The sequence below is a fragment of the Podarcis erhardii genome (assembly GCF_964252035.2).
Source record: "Podarcis erhardii genome assembly, chromosome: 3".
Taxonomy (NCBI): Eukaryota; Metazoa; Chordata; class Lepidosauria; order Squamata; family Lacertidae; genus Podarcis; species Podarcis erhardii.
This window is the reverse complement of record NC_138507.1, coordinates 75,269,275-75,292,956: the sequence shown is the minus strand read 5'-3', so window position 1 is coordinate 75,292,956 and position 23,682 is coordinate 75,269,275. Positions and strand designations below refer to the sequence as shown.

At 41.4% G+C, this 23,682-nt stretch overlaps 1 protein-coding gene across 4 annotated transcripts; it reads left to right on the top strand.

The window, feature by feature from the left end:
- Positions 1-51: 51 nt before the first annotated feature.
- GNPAT (glyceronephosphate O-acyltransferase) lies at positions 52-22,592 on the top strand. Of its 4 annotated transcripts, none has more exons than XM_081855841.1 (16): positions 52-239; positions 7,393-7,581; positions 8,166-8,342; positions 9,659-9,788; positions 11,207-11,334; positions 11,568-11,643; positions 11,832-11,983; positions 13,151-13,281; positions 14,722-14,945; positions 16,751-16,996; positions 17,636-17,715; positions 19,804-19,944; positions 20,762-20,861; positions 20,954-21,047; positions 21,248-21,309; positions 22,029-22,592. In XM_081855841.1, the coding sequence occupies exons 1-16, from the start codon at positions 189-191 to the stop codon at positions 22,070-22,072; spliced, it is 2,025 nt and encodes a 674-aa protein (XP_081711967.1). In that variant the 5' UTR covers positions 52-188; the 3' UTR covers positions 22,073-22,592. The 4 variants fall into 4 exon arrangements, with proteins under 4 accessions (XP_081711967.1, XP_081711966.1, XP_081711965.1 ...); XM_081855840.1 differs by having other exon boundaries at positions 7,390-7,581; XM_081855839.1 differs by lacking the exon at positions 52-239 and adding an exon at positions 6,438-6,578.
- The last annotated feature ends 1,090 nt before the right edge of the window (positions 22,593-23,682 follow it).

The following is a 23,682-nucleotide window of genomic DNA, read 5'->3' as shown; positions in this document are numbered from 1 at the left end:
ACTTCCGCCCATCCCCTCTCTCCTTACTCCCTCCTCCTGAAGTCCGCGCTGGAAGAGCCGCCGGGCAGGGAGGCGAGGAGGACGGGCGCAGGGGCGGGTACATGGGCTCTGCCGGCCCCCGGAGGAGGGAGCCAGCTGGGAAGGAGAGGGCTTAGCCAGGCAACGGCTGCCGGCAGGAGAAGCTGGCCATGGCGGCTGCAGTCGGTGGCGCCGTCCGGCGAGGGACCCCCATGTACTCGGTAAGTGCCTCCTGTCCCCTCAGCTCCTCCGTGGCTGGGGAGGGTGGGGCGGCATGGTGTGCTGGGAAGCCCCATGGGAAAAGGAGAGCGGCCGGGCCCTGCTTCCTCGTCAGGGCTGGGAGGGAGGCGCGGCCGCCCCTCGCTGACCTCTCCGCGTGAGTCTCTTGGTCGTGGGCAGAAGGTCCGCGCGATGACAGGCAGGTTGCAGTTCGTCAGGGTGCATGCTCTTTCAGTGCTGGGACACGGGGAAAGGAAGGCGGGGAACTGCACCTGCTGCATTGCTGCCTACCTGGCCGCTGTTCGGGGGCCACCGCTCCACGCCATAAACAGCAGGCAGCTCTCACGTGGAGCCCGCCTGCTCATGTGCCAGACATGCTTGCTGGGCTGTCACAACACAGAAGTGCAAGGTCTTTTGTGCATGGGCGCTGATATCCCGAAAGAAAGAATCGTTGTCCGTTTAGACAAGAGACATTAATATGTTGAAGCCTTTTGGGCATGGTCGCTTGAAGATAGGCTCTGTGTGTGGCAGGGCTGTGAGCTTGGTTGCTAGGGTAAATAAGTGTTTTTAACTTGGGAGGAAGCTCCACTGAACTGTCACTTTGGCTGGCGCCCCACCGCCTTCCCTCATCTACTGTAAAGCCTGTAAGCCTCTTTTCCTTCGCCAAGAGCAGGGAATAAACCTGAGCTATGTGGACACAACTGATTTGAGCAATCTCAGGCAGCAGGGATTGCACAGGAATGGGAATCCAGGCTGCTTCTTTGATCACAAGATGTTTTTTACTGCGTCAAAGGAAGGTGGACAGTACTGTCTTGAAAGGGAAGTGTGTGCATTTTCTTCCTACAGTCCCTGTCCTGCTGCAGAACATAAACTAGTGTTGCAGGTATTGCTGAATTTTGCGGTAGTATGTTTCACTCAGTTTTGTTACACTTGAACTTGTATGTACTCTTGCAACAGTCCTTCAAATAGCTGGCTTATCAAGATGCTAAAATTCCCCTTCCCTTGAAATGTAGGAGGAGATACCTGTACAGACCAGTACTTATAATTGGTAGAAATCCTAACATGTAATGTAGTACTGCCAACCACATCTCAGAAGCAGTGTTTGAAACTCCCATTGTTCTAGGTGCCTTTTGTGACAGGGAATTTCATTTACGTGAGCAGTTTCTGAGCTCTGGGCGCAGTACTACACCTACGATTTCAGATTAAAACTGCAGAGTGGAAGGAAAGGAGGGCTTTTTTCTGCCTCCTCACTTCCAGCTACTGTATGAAGACTGGAGAAGAGACCCTCTTAAGAATATTGGGGGGGGGGTACGCAGGGGAAGGACTAGACCATGTGAAAATATTTTAGCTGCAGTTCATTCATTTTCAGCTTTGTACGTATTTTTGTTATAAAAAAGTGCACCTAGACATTCTGTTGTTGCGCCCATAACCTAGGTTTAAGGTGCCATTTAGCTCCTAGCTTTCATATCTGAGTTTCAAACACTGCTCAGAACCAATTGAGAATAGGGAAGGATGCATTCTCATGAGAATAGTTTGTCCGTTTGGTAACAGATAAATCTGTAGTAACCAAAGAAACTTGCAATCCTTACAGCTAGTTCTGTATCTTTGGATTTTTTTAATTGCAAACTCCACTTATTTATAATTCCTTGTTCTCAGTGCTCTGTCAAAGAAAATTCCCACAAAAAAGAAGCTGAGTGGGGTGGTATTTGTGACTACTGCCATCCTGGAATAGGGAGCTTAATGTCAAAGGCTTAAACTACAGCAAGCCAGGAAAGTTGTTAATGTAGCACCTCTGTACTGCCTTGCCTTAGTCCTGTCTTTGTGTTAATGGCAGTATGGTGGTGCTATAATGGATCAAGTCATCTAGGCTGGCTTTTCGCAAATCCATTTCTTGGGATGTGGTCCTGGAGGTCCATTGGGATGTGGTCCTGGAGGTCCTTTTAAATATGATAAGAAGGGACCAATTGGTTAAGGGTATACAAGTCGGAGCCAAACAGTACAAATTGAAAGCATTTGCAGATGACTTAGTATTGACATTACAGGAGCCAGAATCTAGTACTAAAAGAGTATTGGAACTGATTCAAGAATTTGGTCAGGTTGCAGGATTTAAGTTGAATAAGTTAAAAACTAAGGTTTTAGAGAAAAATCTAACAGTGATTGAGAGAGAGGTTTCAGAAGGAGACAGGTTTAACATTGGTTAAGAAAGTGAAATACCTGGGGGTTAATATGACAGCTAAGAATGTGAATTTATTTAAAGATAACTATGAAAAATGCTGGATGGAAGTGAAAAAAGATTTAGAAATATGGTCAAATTTGAAGCTTTCATTGCTAGGCCGTATTGCTGCGATAAAAATGAATGTATTGCCAAGAATGTTGTTTTTGTTTCAAACACTACAAATTTTGTTTCAACAATGTATTTGGGTGGTATGACAAGGTCAAAGCACATAAAGCATTTAAAAACCATATTGTCAGGAAAGCATTGTTTAATGTCTGGACAAGATATAAAGACCTACTTGAAAATAAAACCCCAAGGTGGCTGTCACCGATGGAAGCGAAGGCTCAGAAAAAGCTCAATATGGAGGCCAAATGGCCGAAATATTGGGAAATTTTGGAACAAGAGGGAGATAAATTGAAATTGCAGAGCTTTGAAAAACTAAAAGACAAAGTGCGAGATTGGCTTCATTATTATCAAATAATGGAGGCATACAATTTGGACAAGAAAATTGGCTTCCAGGTGGAAAAATCAAAATTGGAAACAGAACTGTTAGATCCTAAAATTAAGAATTTGTCAAGAATGTATAACTTGCTGTTGAAATGGAATACTCAGGATGAAATGGTGAAATCTGCTATGATAAAATGGGCACAAGATGTTGGACATAACATTATGATAGCTGACTGGGAACAGTTATGGACCACAGGTATGAAGTTTACGGCATGTAATGCCTTAAGAGAGAATATTATGAAAATGATATACAGGTGGTACATGACACCAGTCAAGCTCGCAAAAATATATCATTTGCCTGATAATAAATGTTGGAAATGTAAAGAGACTGAAGGTACATTCTTTCACCTTTGGTGGACGTGCCCAAGGATTAAGGCTTTCTGGGAGATGATCTATAATGAAATGAAAAAGGTATTTAAATATACCTTCCTGAAGAAACCAGAGGCCTTTCTCCTGGGCATGGCCGGCCAATTGGTGTTAAAGAAGGATAGAACTTTTTTTTATGTATACTACAACAACAGCAAGAATACTCATCGCAAAGTATTGGAAGACACAAGATCTACCCACCCGGGAAGAATGGCAGATGAAGGTGATGGAGTACATGGAGCTGGCGGAAATGACTGGCAGAATCCGAGACCTGGGAGAAGAGTCGGTAGAAGAAGATTGGAATAAATTTAAAGACTATCTACAGAAATATTGTAAAATTAAGGAATGTTAGAAGGATGTTGGAATGAAGTTATGTGGTTTTAGCAGTATTGTTGTAAAGGAGTATTTAAAGATGGATTGTTAACAGGTGAGAATGTAAAATTATAATATATTAAGATAAATTATTAAGATAAAAGCAAAAATGGAAAGGATTTCCTGAAACAACTAATTGAACTAGAATACAAAAAAGGGAGGTGTGAGGAGGTCAGGGAAACAAATAAATGAAAGTCAAGATATGGAAAGGTTGATTGGTTTTTAATTGTTTTTACTTTTTTGTATTTTGTATTTTTTGCTTCTTTTTCTTTTCTTTTTTTATTCTTGTAACTTTTTTGAAATTTTAATAAATAATATATATATATATATATATATTTGCTTTCGTAGATTTTCACGGGTACAGGAATGCAGGTTTTGGTGTCCTCGGGTGTCTTCCCGTGTAAAAGTTGGGGTGTCTAGGCGACGTTTCGACGAGGTCTCACTCGTCATCTTCAGGCTGGTGCTTTCGGCTTCTTGTTACTGGAACAGAGCAGGATCTCAGTGTTTGAGTTCCTATAAATACTGTAGAGGGGGTGTGGTGTATAGCCTCCAATGTTCTGGGCAGAGAGGAAGTTCCCAGGCTAGTGTGCCTTTTCTTCTTTTGTTCCTTAATTACTTGAGAGATATCTTGAGTGATTTCTTGAGTGATATCCTGAGTACCACTTAGGTGGGTCATTAGGTGTGGATTAGTTGTTAAAGTCTTTGTGTCTTGACCTCTTGAACTTTGTGAAGAGTTTTCCTGAGAAGATGGCTGTACTGTACTTAGTTGTGCTCTGGCTTGGCTTCGTGTATAGGGGCGAGCTGTGGTTTTGTGGCTTGTGTCAGCCAGATCTGTGTAGGGATTGCAGGGGGGTGCAGCATCCGGAGGTGCCACCATGGATTGGCTACTGGATGGTGTCTGTAATTCATCTGTGGAGAGGGTCTGGGTTTGGGTCTGGTGTGGTTGATTGGTGTTGGCGTTCTGTGTGCCTCTGGATCTGGTGTCAGTTTTTGTGGGGAGGGCTAATTTCCAGATGTCTGGCAAGCGGGATGTGTCGTCACGCTTGTTCATGTTGTGAGGGTGTTTCTCTATCTCGATGGCTTCCATGATTATTCTCTTGTGGTGATGTTCCGTGTTAAAGAGCAATTTGGAATCTGCAAAATTAATTTCGTGTCCTGTTTCTTTCATGTGTTGGAAAAGAGAGGAAGTTTTTTCTTCTTTTTTGACGGCATTCTTGTGTTCTGCGATACGTGCATTTATTCGTCTGTTTGTTTGTCCAATGTACGTGGCTGGGCAGACTTTGCAGGGTATTTCATAGATCCCTTGGTTTTCCAACTGGATTTTATCCTTGGGGTTTCTGAGGATATTGGCTATTTTTTGGTTGGTGCAAAAGGCTGCAAAAAGGCTGCACCCCCCTGCAATCCCTACACAGATCTGGCTGACACAAGCCACAAAACCACAGCTCGCCCCTATACACGAAGCCAAGCCAGAGCACAACTAAGTACAGTACAGCCATCTTCTCAGGAAAACTCTTCACAAAGTTCAAGAGGTCAAGACACAAAGACTTTAACAACTAATCCACACCTAATGACCCACCTAAGTGGTACTCAGGATATCACTCAAGAAATCACTCAAGATATCTCTCAAGTAATTAAGGAACAAAAGAAGAAAAGGCACACTAGCCTGGGAACTTCCTCTCTGCCCAGAACATTGGAGGCTATACACCACACCCCCTCTACAGTATTTATAGGAACTCAAACACTGAGATCCTGCTCTGTTCCAGTAACAAGAAGCCGAAAGCACCAGCCTGAAGATGACGAGTGAGACCTCGTCGAAACGTCGCCTAGACACCCCAACTTTTACACGGGAAGACACCCGAGGACACCAAAACCTGCATATATATATATATATATATATATATATATATATATATATATAACAGATTGCATTGGGATGTGTGCACATGTGTTATGCGTACAAATTTATTTATTCCTGCATTGCAGGGGTTTGGACTAGATGACCCAAGTCTACAATTCTATGATTCTATGCTGGAGCCTTTTTTCATCGAATAAGCAAATCAGTAGGGATTTTCTATAGCAGTAGCAAGTTTTGCCTCCAGTATGTCTCTTGTGCAGTGTTGTTCTTGTCTGAAACAGGAAGACTGACAGAGCAATCCTATTTAGGTCTACTAAGACTGAGTTCAGTAGGACTTGCTCCCATGGAAGCTTGTAGAAGATTGCAGTCTTAGTCCTCTGCCACCCCTTCCTAACCATGTGCCCCAAGTGCTAGTGTAAGAATTCCTACAGATGCAGAACAGAGCCATATGTTGGGTATACTTCAGTTCATCAACACAGACCTGAAGATACTGGGGGCTCAACAGTGTGAGCAGCACTTGTGAGTACATATGCATCTCATGCTGGGTTGAAGAAGCCACTATTGGATAATGTATATATGGACACATTTGAAGCATCCTTATATAGTCACACCACTGATGCATCTAGCCTGGTACTATCGATTCTGCCTGGTTGTCCAAGGTTTTAGGCAAGGATCTTCTCCCAGCTCTGCTGTCTGGGATCCTCTTAACTGGGAATGCCACTGTTTGCACTTAGGGATTTTCTCTATCCAGTATGTGCACTCTCCCACCGAGCTACTGTGCCTTCCTAAGGGATGCAGGTTAATCTGTAAATCTTCTTTCATTGACACACACAACAATTTGAAATGCACAGTTCTCCTGTTTGTAGAAATCAGTGCATTTTTTTTTTTAGTACACTTGTGGCAGTGAGGTCACTGACAGTTATTGGTGTGGACATTCCAACTTGTGAATGTTCCAAACTGCCCATGGGACAATGCTGCCTCAACGCTTTCAGGGTGGAGAAAAGCTCTGAAGAAACTCCACTTAAGGTCAGTAAGGGCTGTATGCTATGGTGGGGAGGGAGATGGACTACCAAATGGACATGGAACAAAACTGATGGACAGATAAAGAGGTACCCAAGGAAACAATTGACAATGGAGAGATGGAATTGAGGGAGAAAATAGGACAGAGGCAATGCATAACATTGAGGGAGCTAGAAGCCAAAGGATTTGTGTATGCTATTAACAAGAAGGAAGTGGATATGCAAAGGATGATTTGGAGAGCTTGGGGACTGTGGGTAGCACTGGGGTGCTAAGACTATAGTTAGATTCTGATGCTCTTTTAATATTTGTATAAAAGGGGAGTGTTGCCAATTGTTCCTTCTATTTTCATGGCGGTATTTGTTACCAGATGACCACCCTTATGGACAATAAAGACCATGTGAAGAACTGAATTTGCCAAACTAATTTAAACCAGCCAGCCAGCTCCTTGATTGTAAAACTCAGTTATTAAGTCTTGTGGCTCATTTGTGTAGGTTGAACTCTAATTAAATAAAAGCAAATATTACAAAATGGTTTCATGATAGCAGAGATAAGAGATTTCATGAAAGTAAAGTTACTGGATTTCATAACAGCAGAGATAAAGGATTTCATGATAGCAGAGATGTTGCTAATTGTACATTTTACTGTCATGACACCATTTTCTCTGACAAACCTCAGAAAGCTATTTAGTCCTATACACAGTTATGAGGGAATAAGTCCTATTGACTTTATAAGGACTTAACTTCGAAGTAGATATGCATGAGATTGCACTGTGCGTGGATTAAGTTACTGTCTGATTCTTCATTCATTATGTTCCCAGCAGAAAAACCTCACATCAAAGAAAAAAGATGATTTTGAAGATATCTTGGAAGAGAGGCGGCAATCCAGTGACCTCAGATATGCAATGAAATGCTACACACCTGTTGTTTATAAAGAACTTTCTCCCTGTAAGCCAAGTGCCATTAAAACTATTGTTCTGCAATCTGAACAAGTTCAATATGTCATCAAACACGTGAGTAAAAAATTGTTCTTACTTCAGAAGTTAATGTATTTGTAGGTCTTCTTTGAGCAGCACCCTTGTTTACTGCCAGGTTTTTTTCTACCCATGAGGCTATTGCTTTGATTTTCTCAGGGTAGAATTTTGTTTCTTTTCTTTCCCTTGTAGTAGAAATTCCTCAAATTGCATAATCATCTATACTGTTATCTGTGTCTTGCTCAGGTGGAGGTGGTCTTTTCAGCTGAGAGAGTTTTATTGGATCGGCCTTTGCATGATTTGTGTAATTCATATGTGCTTTGAAATGGAGTGTTTCAGGGATTTATAACTTTATCAACAGGTGGGGCTTTCCCCATAACTGCATTTCCATAAAAGAAAAGGATTACCCTATTTTATTTGTGCTAGTCACACAGCTGTTAAATCCCCAAGGCATAATTTCCTTTGCACCTGCACTTGTAGTTCTTGCTACAAGAGAGTAAACCTCTTCAACAATTCTTACTTGCCACATACAAAGCAACTATAGGCCACCGTGTGCCAAACAATCTTCAAAATGTCAGAGACATTTGGTTTTTATTGACTACTGCTCTTCATCTTTTGCATAGCTATCGAAAGAGACAGGTGAATCACCTGACATCATACAAGAAGAAGCAGCAGAAATTCTGGACGAGATGGCGCATAGCATGCATATGGGTGCTATACGGTTTTTTGCTTTCACACTGAGCAAAATATTTAAATCCCTTTTCAAGAGCATCTGTGTGAATGAAGATGGCATGCAGAAAGTAAGTATGTGTATGAAGGCATATGGAAACAGCTGGAACTCTTGACACCATCACAATCAGAATGAATCTGTGTGGCCATGCTGACTGTAGTAACCACATTATAGTGTGACAGTTTGACATACTGATTGTCCCTGAGGTGGCCTTTTCAGAACCCTTGGGTTGTAGCCATAACTAAAGAATTACCATGTTCATGGCCCTGTGTAAGTGGACCAAAAAGCCTATCAAGGCCAGCTTCCTGTTCTCACAGTGGTCAACCAGATGCCTATGAAAAGTCCACACTAGGGACATGTCTGCTGCAATGCTGCCCAGCAGCTGGTGGTATTCATAAGCTTACTGCCTCCAACCCTAGAGGTGGCGCATAGCTATCTGAGCTAATAGCCACTGGGAACCTTATTCTCCTTGGATCCAAAATCTTTACCTTAAGATGTATAAAAAACGACTAAGGAAAATTGTTCTTTATTTGTAGAAGTGCCTTTTCCATTTTTTCTCTTGTATCAGCTTTTGATATGCAACTATCAACAAGCATGAGTTTGTACGAATTTTCATGCCAATGTTAATATGGGGTTGGAATCAATGGCCCAATAACTCTACAAGTCAACAGGTTGTTTTTCGAATCTGCGCAGCGAAGTGAGCTCCCGTTGCTCTGTCCCAGCTCCTGCCAACCTAGCAGTTCGAAAGCATACCAGCGCAAGTAGATAAATAGATACTGCTGCAGCAGGAAGGTGAACGGCGTTTCCATGTGCTCTGGCACTTGTCACGGTGTTCCATGCGCCAGAAGCAGTTTAGGCATGCTGGTCACATGATCCGGAAAGCTGTCTGTGGACAAACACTGGCTCCCTTGGACTGAAAAGCGAGATGAGTGCTGCACCCCATAGTCGAATTTGACTGGGCTTAACCATCCAGGGGTCCTTTACCTTCTTTTTTTAAACTTTTTAATATAAAAAGATTGTGCTACTGCAGGCATGTCATCTTTTTATGCAATCCTAAGTGATCTGTGGGAGATACTTAGGACAGCAGCCTTACTTAGAAGTAATTAGGTGAACCTTGTGTGGGCCAAGCTGATTTCATTCACACAACGACTGCATGCAACCCAGAGTAATTAAAATGCTGATGTAGAACTTCTGAGGTCTGACTTCCCTGCTTCTGTTATGTTTAAGTCATCATAAAAGTTGATGCTTTAGTTTATTATTCAATCATCTTCTCTAAAGAAAAATCTGAAAGAGTTGCAGAGTATATTGTGGCCATGTGCTGAAATTAAAGAAAAAGACAACTCAAGATTCCTTCATAGTGATAAATGGCATTTTGTTCTTCGTTAGTTACAACAGGCAATACAAGAGCATCCCGTTGTTCTGCTGCCCAGTCATCGCAGCTACATCGATTTTCTCTTACTATCTTATGTGCTGTACACCTATGACTTGGCTTTGCCTGTCATTGCTGCAGGAATAGGCAAGTATTTCCTTTTAAGCAAAAGATTCTTAAAATAGCCAGAATTTTGTAATGGCGCAATCCGGATTGGCCAACATGAGCTTGGATTAGACTGCGTGTGTGTTGGTTGTCTTACTGTGCTTGCAATCTCCCATGGATTTGTACAGCAAGGAGGCTGCACAAGGTCAGGCCAAAAGGGAACTGATGAATGCAGGGATTCCTTGACCCCCCGGTAGGAGGGAGAATAGCCCGTCCCGAGGGAAATCGTAGTGGATTTTGTTCTTGAAAACCTGTGAATAATAATAATAATAATAATAATAATAATTTATTATTTGTACCCCGCTCATCTGGCTGGGTTTCCCCAGCCACTCTGGGCGGCTTCCACAAAGACCAAAAATACACTAAGATGTCACACATTAAAAACTTCCCTGAACAGGGCTGCCTTAAGATGTCTTGTGAATGTCAGGTAGTTGTTTATCTCTTTGACATCTGATGGGAAGGCATTCCACAGGGAGGGCGCCACTACCGAGAAGGCCCTCTGCCTGGTTCCCTGTAGCTTTGCTTCTCGCAATGAGGGAACCGCCAGAAGGCCCTTGGCGCTGGACCTCAGCGTCCGGGCAGAACAATGGGGGTGGAGACGCTCCTTCAGGTATACTGGACCGAGGTCGTTTAGGGCTTTAAAGGTCAACACCAACACTTTGAATTGTGCTCGGAAACGTACTGGGAGCCAATGAGATCACCAGTGTGAAGATCACCCTTTCGGATCTTCAAGATAGCTCTCTATTACAAGTAGGAGTGTTAATACACTTGAAGCTTAATTATAAGCATTTAAAACATAAGATGCAATTATGCATGTCATTTATCAAAGGCTTGTGTACATTGACACAACCAGCAGAAAACCAGGGTAGAATACCAAGGCTTCCATAACACAAACCCCTTACAAAAGCAAGCCCATTGAATTCATTGGGTCATAGCCAGAGGAGTGCCAGCAGACCTGCAGTGGTGCAAAGGATGTGCACTGGCAGAACTTTTCTCTCCTCTGCTCCACCCACACCCAAACCCACCATCAACTCCAAAGCATCTTCCAATCCTCTGCAGCTGATTTTGGGGGCCCATAGGGGGCTACAGGAGAAGAGAGACGGGAAAGTTCCATTCCACTAGTGTATGTCCTTTGCACTAGCAGGGAGCCTTGGATATAGCCTAAGGTGTTTATTCTTATTCTATGACTTATTCTTATTCTATGACTTATCACCCTATGAACGCTATGTAATTTGCTGCCAAATTATATCCTCTAAATATATTTTTGAAATTTTGTTTCTGATACGCTACCCACATAAGTGGTTGGCTGAATCTCTGTGTGTCTTGCATTCTGCTTTCTGAATGGAGTACCACTTTGAAACACAAAATGATTTTGCTACTCTATTCTGTGCCTCTGCTAGATTTCTTGGGAATGAAACTGGTTGGTGAGCTGCTACGAAAATCAGGTGCCTTTTTTATGCGGCGTACATTTGGTGGTAACAAACTCTACTGGGCTGTGTTTGCTGAATATGTGACAACTATGTTAAAGGTAAATAACTGCAATTTTATGTTGAGTTTTAATACTTGCTCAGGTTTACTTTATTTCTTTATTTGTGGTTGATGCCACATTTGGTTATACTTTGTTTGGCCCAAGTAGCTTCTAAAATATTCATTTTTTAAAATAAAAAAAATAAAAACCACTTAGATTACTTACTTAAAAATGAGTTAATAGATTTCCTTGTGTTTGCTAATGGTTACGTTTTTGTCGTTTTTGTCCTCAAGAATGGATATGCTCCCGTTGAATTTTATCTTGAGGGGACAAGAAGCCGCACAGCAAAGACTTTGACTCCAAAGTTTGGTATGTTGGTCATAGAATTCCAGCCTTTGTCACAGAACTAGACAATTTATGTTCAGAATTGAGCCATGTGTTCAGCACAAATGACATGCTATAACTTATCATGCTCTCTGTAAACAATCTTGATTTAATTTTTACATGAATATTATGCATTTATTTTCATACTAAATAACATAATTTTCTTCTTACAGGTCTCCTCAATATTGTGATGGATCCTTTCCTTAAAAGGGAAGTGTTTGACATTTACCTTGTCCCAATCAGTATCAGCTACGAGAGGGTATTGGAAGAATCCCTTTATGCACGCGAACTTTTAGGAGTCCCTAAACCAAAGGAATCTACATCGGTAAGAAAGCAGGTTCAAATTATTGTAGTCCAATGGATGGAATCTTGGGCATTTACTCTGGGTTCATATCTTGCTTGGCCTTAAATTCACTATGGCCTTGTTTGGTCATAATGCGGCACAATGGTTGGCAATTACAAGAACTGGTCACCACAAGTCTTGGGCTCATTTGTTACTCTCTCTGCCTTGGATGTGGCTACAAGGAGGAATTTGGAAACTTTTGCTTCTGTTTTAAACTAAACTTAGCCTGCCATGACATCTAGACCTGGACAAATGATGGTTAAGTATGGTTTGTTGAAACAAGCTAACTGCAAGCCATATGGTTACATCCATCATTCGTCATAATTGAAGTACAGTGGTGCCCTGCAAGACGAATGCCTCGCAAGACGAAAAACCCGCTAGACGAAAGGGTTTTCCGTTTTGGAGGCGCTTCGCAAAACGAATTTCCCTATGGGCTTGCTTCGCAAGAAGAAATGTCTTGCGAGTTTTTCCGACTTTCCCCCCCTTTCCCCCCCTTTTTCTAAGCCGCTAAGCCGCTTATCCACTAAGCTGATAAGCCGCTAAAAGCCGCTAATCCGCTAAAAGCCGCTAATCCGCTAATAGTGCTAATCCGCTAAGCTGTCAATGGGCTTGCTTTGCAAGACGAAAAAACCGCTAGATGAAGAGAATCGCGGAACGGATTCTTTTCGTCTTGCGAGGCACCACTGTAAACCCATTTAAATCAATGAGATTGGTTGACTTAAAGCCCATTAATTTTAATGGGTCAACTCTGAGTAGATTTTAGTTGGCTGCAACCTATATTTTATGAAGTTGCTTTATTTTAACAAACAATAGTTAAAATCTGGTAACTGTAAAAGAAGCAGCAACTTCTGGTGCTCTTTTTGCACCTGTGCTTATAGGAGGTGGATGCATGCAAACCATGACTTAGTGTTGCATTTAAGCATTGCCTGGATGTCAAGGGCAATTTCCTACCTCAATCACAGTTTCCTTCCTATAGAAGAGAAAAAAATAGTCATGTACCTCAAGGTTGTGAGGATGAATAGGCTAAGAATCCTAAGGTAATCATAAAAATTGCAAACTGATGCTGTAGAAGGTATGATAAAATAATAAATGTAGTATATCTGCATGTATCTTTGCTGTTGCACATGTCTCAAGTTTTATCCTTTGTAGGGACTCTTGAAAGCCAGGAAAATCCTGAGTGAAGATTTTGGAAGCATACACATATTCTTTGCACAGCCTGTATCACTCAGATCATTGGCAGCTGGGAGAATCGATACCTGTTCATTTAACTTGGTTCCAAGGTATTACAATGTATGATATATATATATATAATAGCTTGTGGGGAAATTAGCATGAGTCTGTTTTTCACTGCAAAATTTAAAAGTGCTCATTAGCTGGGTAGTGACGCTACCCCTTTTATCACAATATTTAGTCATAATTTTACTGTATCAGGCAAGTCTATTAGATCATTCATTGGTCCTACCTTCAGCATTGGTCAGATCTCAATATTTGAGGGGCAATACAGTGCGAATGCATCATGGGGATGCTGATCCCAAAATAAAGCATTCCTGAACTCATTTATTACTTCCTGTAGATGTAAATACTGTTTAATGAGCATACTTCACTTTGTTAATATGAACTTCAAAATATTGTTACTTAAGTTTTAGATATGAAAGTAAGCACCCCCAGGTGTTGCTGCTGCTGCTGTTATTATTATTATTCACCCACCATTTGGGACCCGTAGGCACATTTGGAGTTTTGAGAGAGTGGCATATGGGCACTACCCTTTTGAGTTGTTTCTCTTCTTCCAAACCCCAGGTTACTTCCTTTCCAGAGGAAGTGTGCATTTATGTTTGTGTGTGTGCGCGCGCGCGTGTGGGTGCGTACACACACACACACACACACACGCTCTCTCACACACATGCTCTCACTGTGTTTTTTTCTATGAGGTTCAGGTACAAGTTGGGTCTAGTTGAATGAATACAGGTCCTCTTGAATAAAAAAAAATATGTGTAGACTTCACTATCAAAAACACAGATCCAGTTTTTCCCAGTATCAGGAAAACAAGGCAGAGATTCTCAGGAACCTTCATTACTTTTGCATTACAGTGGTACCTCAGGGTAACTACTTAATTCGTTCCAGAGGTCCGTTCTTAACCTGAAACACCACTTTAGCTAATGGGGCCTCCTGCTGCCGCCGTGCCGCCGGAGCACGATTTCTGTTCTCATCCTGAAGCAAAGTTCTTAACCCGAGGTACTATTTCTGGGTTAGCGGAGTCTGTAATCTGAAGCGTATGTAACCTGAAGCGTATGTAACCCGAGGTACCACTGTACTTTTGCATAGGATGACAACAACACTGTGAATGCAGTTGTGACCTATGATTTGATAGTATTTTTGAGGAAATCCCTTATAAAATTACATGGAGCCATAAGGATCCATGCCTTGCATCCATGTTTTTGCACCATGACAACACTGAAAAAAAGCACTGGACTTTTAAATTGTATGGTTCAGTCAATGGCAGACAGGTGTGATCAGTGATTTGAAGGTATTGCTTGCTGGTGGGGGCGGGGATTCCATGCAAAAATAAATGCAATTTCACAGGTCCCTCACTCAGTGGCACTCAGAGGTCCTGTGGGATGGATGGAATATCCTTTGCAAAAAGAAATTTCGCAAAAGCAAACTGAATCTATATGGGAATACAAGACTTTGAATGCCTTTGCTCACTACACTTTTCCTTTTAGGCATATTCCACAAAAGCCATCTGAGGAAATCCAGGAATTTGCCTGTGATGTAGCCTACAAAATGGAACTCCTACAAATAGAGAACATGGTTCTGAGCCCATGGATATTAGTTGCTGCTGTCCTACTCCAGAATTTACCAGCCATAGATTTTCAGCTTCTTGTTGAAAAGACACTTTGGCTAAAAGGTTTAACTCAGACATTTGGAGGATTCCTTGATTGGCCCGGTATGCAATGAACATTGTGCACACATTTCCTTTTCTGAGAACAATGTAGCTTATGTTACTTTTTATGTGTTTGGGAACAGTGGGAGGCTAGAATTTTCCTTTTAGGACTTTAAAACCAGTCTGATTCCCGCACCCCCCACCCCTAAATACATGAATGTTACTACGGCATATGATTACTGTTCTTCCTCAATATAAAAAAGATTTAAAAATTGCAGGAAAGGTTACTTATATTTGCAGTGATCATCTCAATTATAAAAGAGAACAAGACATGCTAGAAAGCAAGGTTTTTAAAAACAAAACAAAACCATCAACACAAAATGCACACACAACAACTATGAGGCAAGGTTAAGCAAGAGCCCTCCCACTAGGGCCCTACCCAATTGTGCTGATTTTGTGTTGTTTGAGCCTTGAGGTTGGGATGGGACGCAATCTAATTGAGTTTTGTATGGCAGACATACGATACCAGTGTCTTGCCATGACTGCTCAAGGAGCCATGTGGTTCAGGGCAGGAGAGATGATTCTACAAGGAAATGCAAATATGAAAAATACCTGAGCTTTGAAGCCAGCATAATTTTGAGCTGGAATACGAGGTTCTTGTAGTTTGCCTGCCTCCATAAGTCATTTATTAATTGGTCGCTATAAATAAGGTTCACAAAGGCTGAAAGTATACAATTGATGCTCTTACCTTGTGGTACAGGGGTCTTCTCTTTCTCCCACTTTCACATTTCCATCTTTCACCTGATCATAAGTCTGCGGTTCTCTTAATTTTGAAGAAGCTCTGGTTGCTTTTACTACTTTGCAGTGCAGTGGAATATGAAGGGTACTTAACTTTGTGTCATCTGAAAATAGGATAATTTTCCACTTTCCTGTTCGAGGAAGGCAGATAATAATTGCATGCCTTTTTAAAGTTGCCAGTTTAGAAATCTCTTTGTCCTTACCAGCTTCCACCCTCTTCCAAATTCTGCCTCCACTCAGAATGGTTACCTGCTGGCTCTCTCATCCGCCTGTTTCCCCAACCTTTCTCAAACTTACCAAGTTGTAGGGTGAGGTTGCGGAAGGGGAACAATAGCCAAAGACCACTTCACAGTTGTTCCAGCATAACCAGTGTGAATTCTGAGGACTGCAGTTGTTTGTTCTTCCTAAGTCATTGAACAGAGTCCCCATTGGCAATGGAGGATCCAAAGATTTTCTGAAGCCTTCACGTTAGAGAACTGGAAACTTAGGAAATTTTTTGGCAAGACACTCCAGCTGCTTGTTTTTTCTCCTCCTCTACCTCGCCGTCCCAGCAACTTAGTAAAATTGCGAGTGCGTGGGAAGTAGGGCTAGTAGTGATAGTGGGACCTAGGAAGGTAGGAACATAAGGAACTGTTGTGGCTCAGTGGCAAGGCACCTGCTTTTCATGCAAAAGGTGCTAGGTTCAACCCCTGAAATCTCCAGGTAGGAATGGGAATGTCACCTGTCTGGAAATGCTGGATAGCTGCTGCCATTCACTGTAAGTCATGCTGAGCTCAATGGACCAGTGACCTGGCTCAGCTTCCTATGTTGCTCAGTGGAGGAACTCCCCTAGACCAGCTCTTCTGAGCCTTTGGGAAGAATTGTCAGAAAACGCTTGGGCGACTGCTTCTGAGGATTCTCCAAAAAAAGGCTAAGATAGGCACAGCCTGCTCTGAATGAGACAGGCGCATTTTGCCCATCACTAGTTCAGTTTTCCTGCCTCTTTCCTTGGTATTTTTTTTGAAAAATTCAAAGCTAAAATAAGAGATGGTGTCAGTTTTGGCATTTATTCCCAATTTGTCTTTTCCTAGATAATCTGTGTGCTAACAAAGCGGTGCGATCCAGTCTTGCTCTACATTCCAACATTGTGAGCCTTGTCAACGGGCAAGTGGTTCTCAATGACAAAGATATAGAAGCTGGCACTACGGAAGAACTTGTCTTTAAGCAAGCACTCGCTGTCCTCATGTGCGGGTCCTACAGGAACCAGCTGCTCAACGTCTTTGTGCGACCAGCCCTTGTAGCACTCGCGTTGCAAATGACACACTGTTCTAGAAAAGGTAAATTCATTGTCTAATATAGCAAAGTGCTTTCCTATATTATAAGCTGTACTGGAAGCTGGCAAGTTAATGTACCCAATATGCCTATTCACCATGATCTAGTGTTCATCATGCATGCAGACTAGTTAGTGTAAATAAAATGTGAAGCTTTATTTTAGTTTGCAGTTCATGAAGGCAATGCCCAGTGGCTCTCTGTGGTTATAGCAGCTTCACTTCCCGTGACCTGACTAACTTGGTCATGCTTCAGACCATCCTTAATTTAACAGCTATGACGTGTGCCAGTGAACTGTCATTATCTGGTGAACTAATTCTCCAGTAGCTGTTGATTGAAGGGGATGGTGCATACCCTGACAACTTCCATTGCATAATTTAGTGTTAAGGTTAACCGCAATCCATCAACAATTCTGGGTTGTGAAATCCCCTGTCATTTCAGTAGACTTTGCGCAGAAGTAGCTTCTGATGATGGCACCTACCATTTCCAAGTGACTCTGCCATTTTTGTGTACATGTTCAGTTTTTATGCCATCGTTTAACATACATTATTATCTTAAAAAATGAGCACCTTGCAGACATCTTCTTTTAATAGTGAAACACTTTGAAAAAAGGGTTTATTCATGGGCAGTTGCATTTTGTTTTCCAGAGGAAGTCTATAGCAATTTTGCTTTCTGGCGTGATGTCTTCTCTGACGAGTTTATATTCTTTCCTGGAATACCCCTGAAGGTAAAGTATTGTGTGTGGTCCTGGTAGCTTAATATCTACAGGAGTTTCTCATGACTTCACTAAATAGTGAAGCCTAATGTGACTAGAGAGAGGGATCTTGAAGCTGTTATGATCTGCTGTTGGTAGTATTTTTGGCTGTAATTTTGAGTGAGTTTTCAATATGCTAGTCCCTCTTTTCCTTGAAGCAACATGGCTAAAACCCACTCCCATCATTCCCATCTAGCATCACCAGTAGGCCAGGGATGATGCGAGTTGGAGTCTAACATCACTTGGAGGACCACAGGTTCCTCATCCCTGTTCTATTCCTTCTCATAAAATGACATCATCTATAAAGTTTTAAGATGTTATGACTTCCTTTGCTGTAAAACCAAAGCTATGTAATGTCATCTTATAGCCTCATTCTAGATGTCACAACCTAATTTTTACACATACACCTGAAAGAGCTTGACAACTAACAGTCTGAAACTTTAACGGTCTGAAACTTAAAATATATTTTTCATGGGTGGCATATACACCTTGTGTGTACACAAACACACACCACATTTATCTTTCTCTATTACCAGCATTTTATCACTGACCTTGACGCGCTGTTCTGTCCTTCTAAGATATCTGGAGAGTGTCAGTTCACTATCCCTACTCACATCCCCTGAGCAAAGATGGGAAACCTGTGGCCCTCTAGGACTGCAACTCCCATCAGCCCTAGCCAGTACCACAAGTGGGCATGGATGATGAGAGATGTAGTCCAGTCTGGAGGATCACAGGTTCCCCATCCCTGCCATACAGATGTGTCTTATTCCTTACTTGGGGTGGTTTTCCCTCTCCCACCCCTTGTTTTGGGCTGCTTTTATCTTTACATTTATGTTCTGTCCCATCATGGTGCAGAGGAAGACCATTCTGGTTGTGCTAGAAGTGCATGCACAATTATTTTCTTCCTTCTTTTTAGTTTTTAACAGGGGAAGTCTGTTCCGCCCAAACTTTCTCTGATCTATCTTCCATGTGCCGTTCTTAATATGGCCATAATTACATACTAGTCTGTAGTTCAGTTTGCTCTTGTGTAAGCCCAGTAATGAATTGTTTGCCCTGCCTCTTGAAAGGTCAGGTCTTCAACTGCACTTCATGCACTCTCAGTACAAAAACTCAGGAATGCTTGGCCATCTAAGAGTACAGGGTGTTCGGTTCTAAGATGTTCAAGGAGCATCTCTTTGAATTACAAATCCCAGCCTCTTAATCTTGATGTAGTGTGCAAAGTGCTCAAACAAGCAGGACTATTTGCAGTTGTTGCGCAATGCAAACTGAGAATTAGCTTCTGCTGCTGGCTGGGAACAGCTGTTCCGTTGGGGCTAACTTGGTGCTAAAAAATCCAGGGGTATAATACAGGCAACGTGGATTGCCTGATTATAATTACTGTTAGGCAGATTGAATTGTTTAAATTAAAGCAGTTTGGAGCAAAGATTTAAATGAAATTTCCCATTCTGAAATTCATACATATATATTTAACAAGCATGCACTCTAACTAATTTCTCCAACAGTTAAAGTTTGGTTTGCAATAAGTGTTATTATGTAACCTAGAGGCATAATTCAAAACTTTTGGTTGTGCATCCCATGTGCTGTTGTTTGCAGAATTTTGTCTCCTTACAGACAAGACAGTGACAAAATATGTGGCCTCAGCTTTTGAACGCCAGAGTCCAGTACACAGATATTATTTTCTTCAGATGGCAGGTTGTACAATACATGCATATGCTTGCTCTACTGGAGGGCCTGCAGGAAATTTTATAGGCCCAGTTCCAGAGTGTGTGTGCCTTGGCTGTCTTGTCTTGAAAAACTGGTTTTGATTTGTATAGCCAGACTCCACTGTATGCAGTTAACTTTATCATGCATCAGATTGGCAGGGGGTTGGACTCGATGGCCCTTGTGGTCTCTTCCAACTCTATGATTCTATGATTCATTTAGGTATAATTTGAAAGTTAGAAACAGACTTGAGATACGTTAGACCTGTTTACTGGAGAAATACAGGTGTTGATTATCTGTAATTGTCTGCATGGCATTAAACCCACTGAAAAAACATAACCAATTTTGTTTAATCCCCAGGATTTTGAAGAAGGTTGTTTCTTGCTTACAAAATGTGATGCAGTTCAAGTCACGTCCCAGCAAGTTTTTGTTACTGAGAAAGGAAACAATATAATCTCTTTCTTGACAGCAATGTTCAAGCCTTTTGTGGAAGGTTACCAGGTACAAAATCAACTGCAATGTTATTTTCACCAGTCTGTCTTTTATTCCTTTTGTGGGGAGTGACTTATTTATTAATATTTTGATGCTGGGGCCCACAGAGAAGGGCCTTTGGTAGGATAAAAAAGATAAATATATAAAGCAGAAAATGAGAAGGGCCTATGGTGAAAATCTTAACATGCGGGTGTTTATATAGAAGCAAATGGCCTACACGCACCCTAAGCATCCTAAGAAAAAAGGTTAAAACTTGTAGCACAGATTTTACTAGAAGTCAAACAAACACATGTCCTCTCCCACTTAGGTTTGTATCTCTTTATCGAGCTGACATTTAAAATTTAACTGGGTGGTGTCATTTATTAAAGGAAACAAAAATTGAATAAACAAGTTGAAATTGGTATTACCTGCGGAATGAAGCCTTGCTGTACAGCGCTTACAGCTGTGCTCCCCCTGCCCTCATGTGGGTTCCCATATATTTATTTCACAAGAACTATTGTGGTGTTCTGACAGCATCATCTCCCCCCCCCCCAAATGCCATATGACAAAATTGCTTTGAAACCCAAAGTGGCTTTCAAAAACAGAGCTATGGCATGAGGAACTTAGCATTCAAAGGGGGGCAGGGGGAGATCCAATCTGGCTGCCCCTTGGAAGTAGCTCTTTAGAAAGCAGATCAACTCTTTAAACTGCTATGAAGTATTTTTCAACTCAGAATGTTACATTTTTATTACAAGTTTAGTTTTCCAATGACTATTCATGCAAGAGGGATGATCCTTTTGTTAATGTGCTTCTTAACCAAAGACGTTAATGGGTTTCTCTCCACTAGATAATCTGCAAGTACCTTTTAAAGGAATCGAATGAGACCTTTATGGAGAAGCAGTTTATATTTGGAGTCCGAAGCTTTGCTTCTGAGCTTCTCGAGGCAGGTGTGTGTTTTGTCTTTGGATGATGCAATTCTTTACTTAGCACTTGGGGTAAAGGAACTGAAGCTTTAATTGTTCCCCTTTCTCCTGTTTAGGAAGCACACAGTGTTACGATGTCCTGTCCTCAGACATGCAGAAAAATGCTTTGGCAGCTCTCGTGCGACAAGGCGTTGCATCAAGAACGAAAACGTGAGTACAAATTTTCTGAGAAGAAAGTTGGGGTATAAAGTCTCTTACAAATTATACAGAGATTGCACAACTAAGCAGTGCCAGAAATTCAGCAAGGAGGGTTGCCAGTCTAATCTCAGTCAGGAGGGGCTTCTGTAGGCTTGGACTCACAACAGTGAATGTATTAATTATACAGCTCAGTTCTTTCCTTTTCTCCCCAGGAGTGATGGATTCTCTTACATTGTAAGGAAAGAAGCTCTAAGTAAAACCGCAGGAATGTTTGGTAAGTGTCTCTGCTAATGGAGAGTACTATGAAATCTGACGGGGATTTTTTGCCAAAGACTTTGCATGTGTCTTCTCCTCTTTTTGTTATTTCCCAAGTCAACAGTAACTGAACAGTTTGTAAACTTCGTGCAAGAGTAGGAGCTGTTTTTCAAATGTAAAATGTAGCATGCTGAAAACTGGGCCCTTGCAATATTGTCTTGACAGAGTCTCACCTTGTCAAGATCATCTCTGACCCGCAATAGTTCATCAGAAATACAGACTGAGTGAATCATGTATGGTCTCCAAAATGTTAACACTCTCCATAGCAGCTTTTACGGCCAAATAGGAGTTTTTTTATTACATTTCAGCTGATTGCCTCCTGGCTTAACATTTTCAGGAGTATATATCTGATATTCTTTAGTTTACCTTTACATTTTAAAAGTGATGGAAGTAATGATGGCAAAGACTTAGCATTACATCAGTGGATTTAGCATGAGGTGTAGCAGCTGACTGCAAGTAGTTTTTGCTTGAACATGCCCTGCCTGCCCAGTTCAATAATGGAGGCTCCTTTGCTTTTCCCAGTCCAAAACAGAGCTTCCTTCTAAGTTCCGATTCTGAGAGGTAGTTTTGTAACAAGTCTTTTCCCTGCATAACTTTTTGTTTTCTTTAACAGCTTTTGTAAAGGAATGGTAGAGTGTTTCTCTCTCAGAACTAATGCACTCTGTATTCCTGTTACAGAATCTAGGATACCTGTAAGCAAACCGATGGCTGCAAGACTTTGAGCTGCTTGAGTGGCTTGCCTTATGCACACTAAAACTGTGAACGGCTGGAAGTAAGGCAGATTATGAACAGGATGCTAACTGAAGACTTAGGATACACTTCCCACCTTGAAATGTTACTACTGCTACATAATTGTGGGAGAAAACTCCTGATGTCCAGAATATTTCCATCGCCACTCAGAGAACTTTGTCAGCATTGATGATTAACATTATCTTTTAATAAACGTCACTCCTTCCTTCACCCAGTTAGCATTTAACAGAATGACACTGTTAATGTCTGAAATGTTTGCCATAAGGAAATTGTTGCTTTTATATAATTATTTTGTTGTTGTGAAGAAATGTGATTGAACAACTAAGGACATAGCATTAAAAGCAATATTTAAGGAAAAGCATCATTGGCTGTTGGTGTACATAGGAAGAGATTATTTCATTCCTTTCAAGGATGTAATTCTCACAAAATGTCAATGCTGTAACTGTTTTTTCAGGTTTTGCAACTTTTAAGTATTAAAAACTAAGAACGGAATACTTTGCTGCTTTCAACTGTTGCACATTTGATGACTTCAGTGTAATGTGCATTGCGTTGTTTTTCTTCTCTTGCTGTAGGGTTTTATAAAAGCATATTGTCACTTATGCTTTTATTCATGTATGAATTGTATATACATTTATATATCTGAGTATGTGCCTGTGTGTTACCAAATATAACAGGGTTTCCTACTGCAGCCTTTGCAACCTGGTGCCTTCCAGATGTTCTGGGCTACAGTTGTGTTGGCTGAGACTACTGGGGGTTGGTGTATGGATGTAACTTCTCCACTGGAAAGCTTAAATAAGGGAAGGACCTGAACTTTGTCTGGTTGTGAGGAGAAGACATGAGTATGCAGTCCAATACATACTAGGTATATTTCATAAATTGGGCAAACTCATTGTGTGTTTATTAGAAATAATGTGAGTCGCTGATAATGGCTGATTTTTAGCCTTTGCTCTCATCAACCATACTATCTGTTTATACAGTATATGCTTGCCAGGAGTGGGAGGGAGCAATATAAAAGAAAGCTAACATTTTGTCCCATTACCAAAATAATTTCTGATTTTAAAAATGGGAATGGGGAGAGAAGATAAAAGGGACTTGTCTTTGTGCTGGTTTGGATGGCTGTATGTTGAAAAGAATTGAAAATAAAATTGGAAACAGTGCCAGTCCCACAAGAGAAGTGGAAGATATTCAGAGTTACTGAATTTCATGCTCTTGTGATAATGCAAACTGTTCCTTAATGTACAATGACCATAAGTATTAACCTAGTATCCAGTGCATCAGTACGAACTTGAAACACCATTCTGTTCTTGCAGGGAAGTGATCAGTACACCCCCCCCCCCAAGGTGATCAATCCCTTCTCTAAGAAGCATGACCCAGCTGCAGTATAATATGTGATACTGCATGAGTTAAGACTAGCATTTGCCCCAGTATCTCTATTTATCTTCCTCTTTCATGCAGCTAATTCATATGACCAAAAACAAATCCTCACCTCCCAAATCTAATAGACACAACAGTGACTGTAACTGGCACCTTAATAATGTGGTCATCTGAACATACTTTGGGTTGGTCATATCTAGAAGAAGAC

Excerpts from the sequence above, each read along its gene's own strand:
- GNPAT (XM_081855838.1), top strand. The coding sequence starts at position 6,516 with ATGGGACAATGCTGCCTCAACGCTTTCAGGGTGGAGAAAAGCTCTGAA. Across the intron at positions 8,343-9,658 it reads ATGAAGATGGCATGCAGAAA|TTACAACAGGCAATACAAGA; the intron begins GTAAGTATGTGT and ends GTTCTTCGTTAG. Across the intron at positions 9,789-11,206 it reads TGTCATTGCTGCAGGAATAG|ATTTCTTGGGAATGAAACTG; the intron begins GCAAGTATTTCC and ends TGCCTCTGCTAG.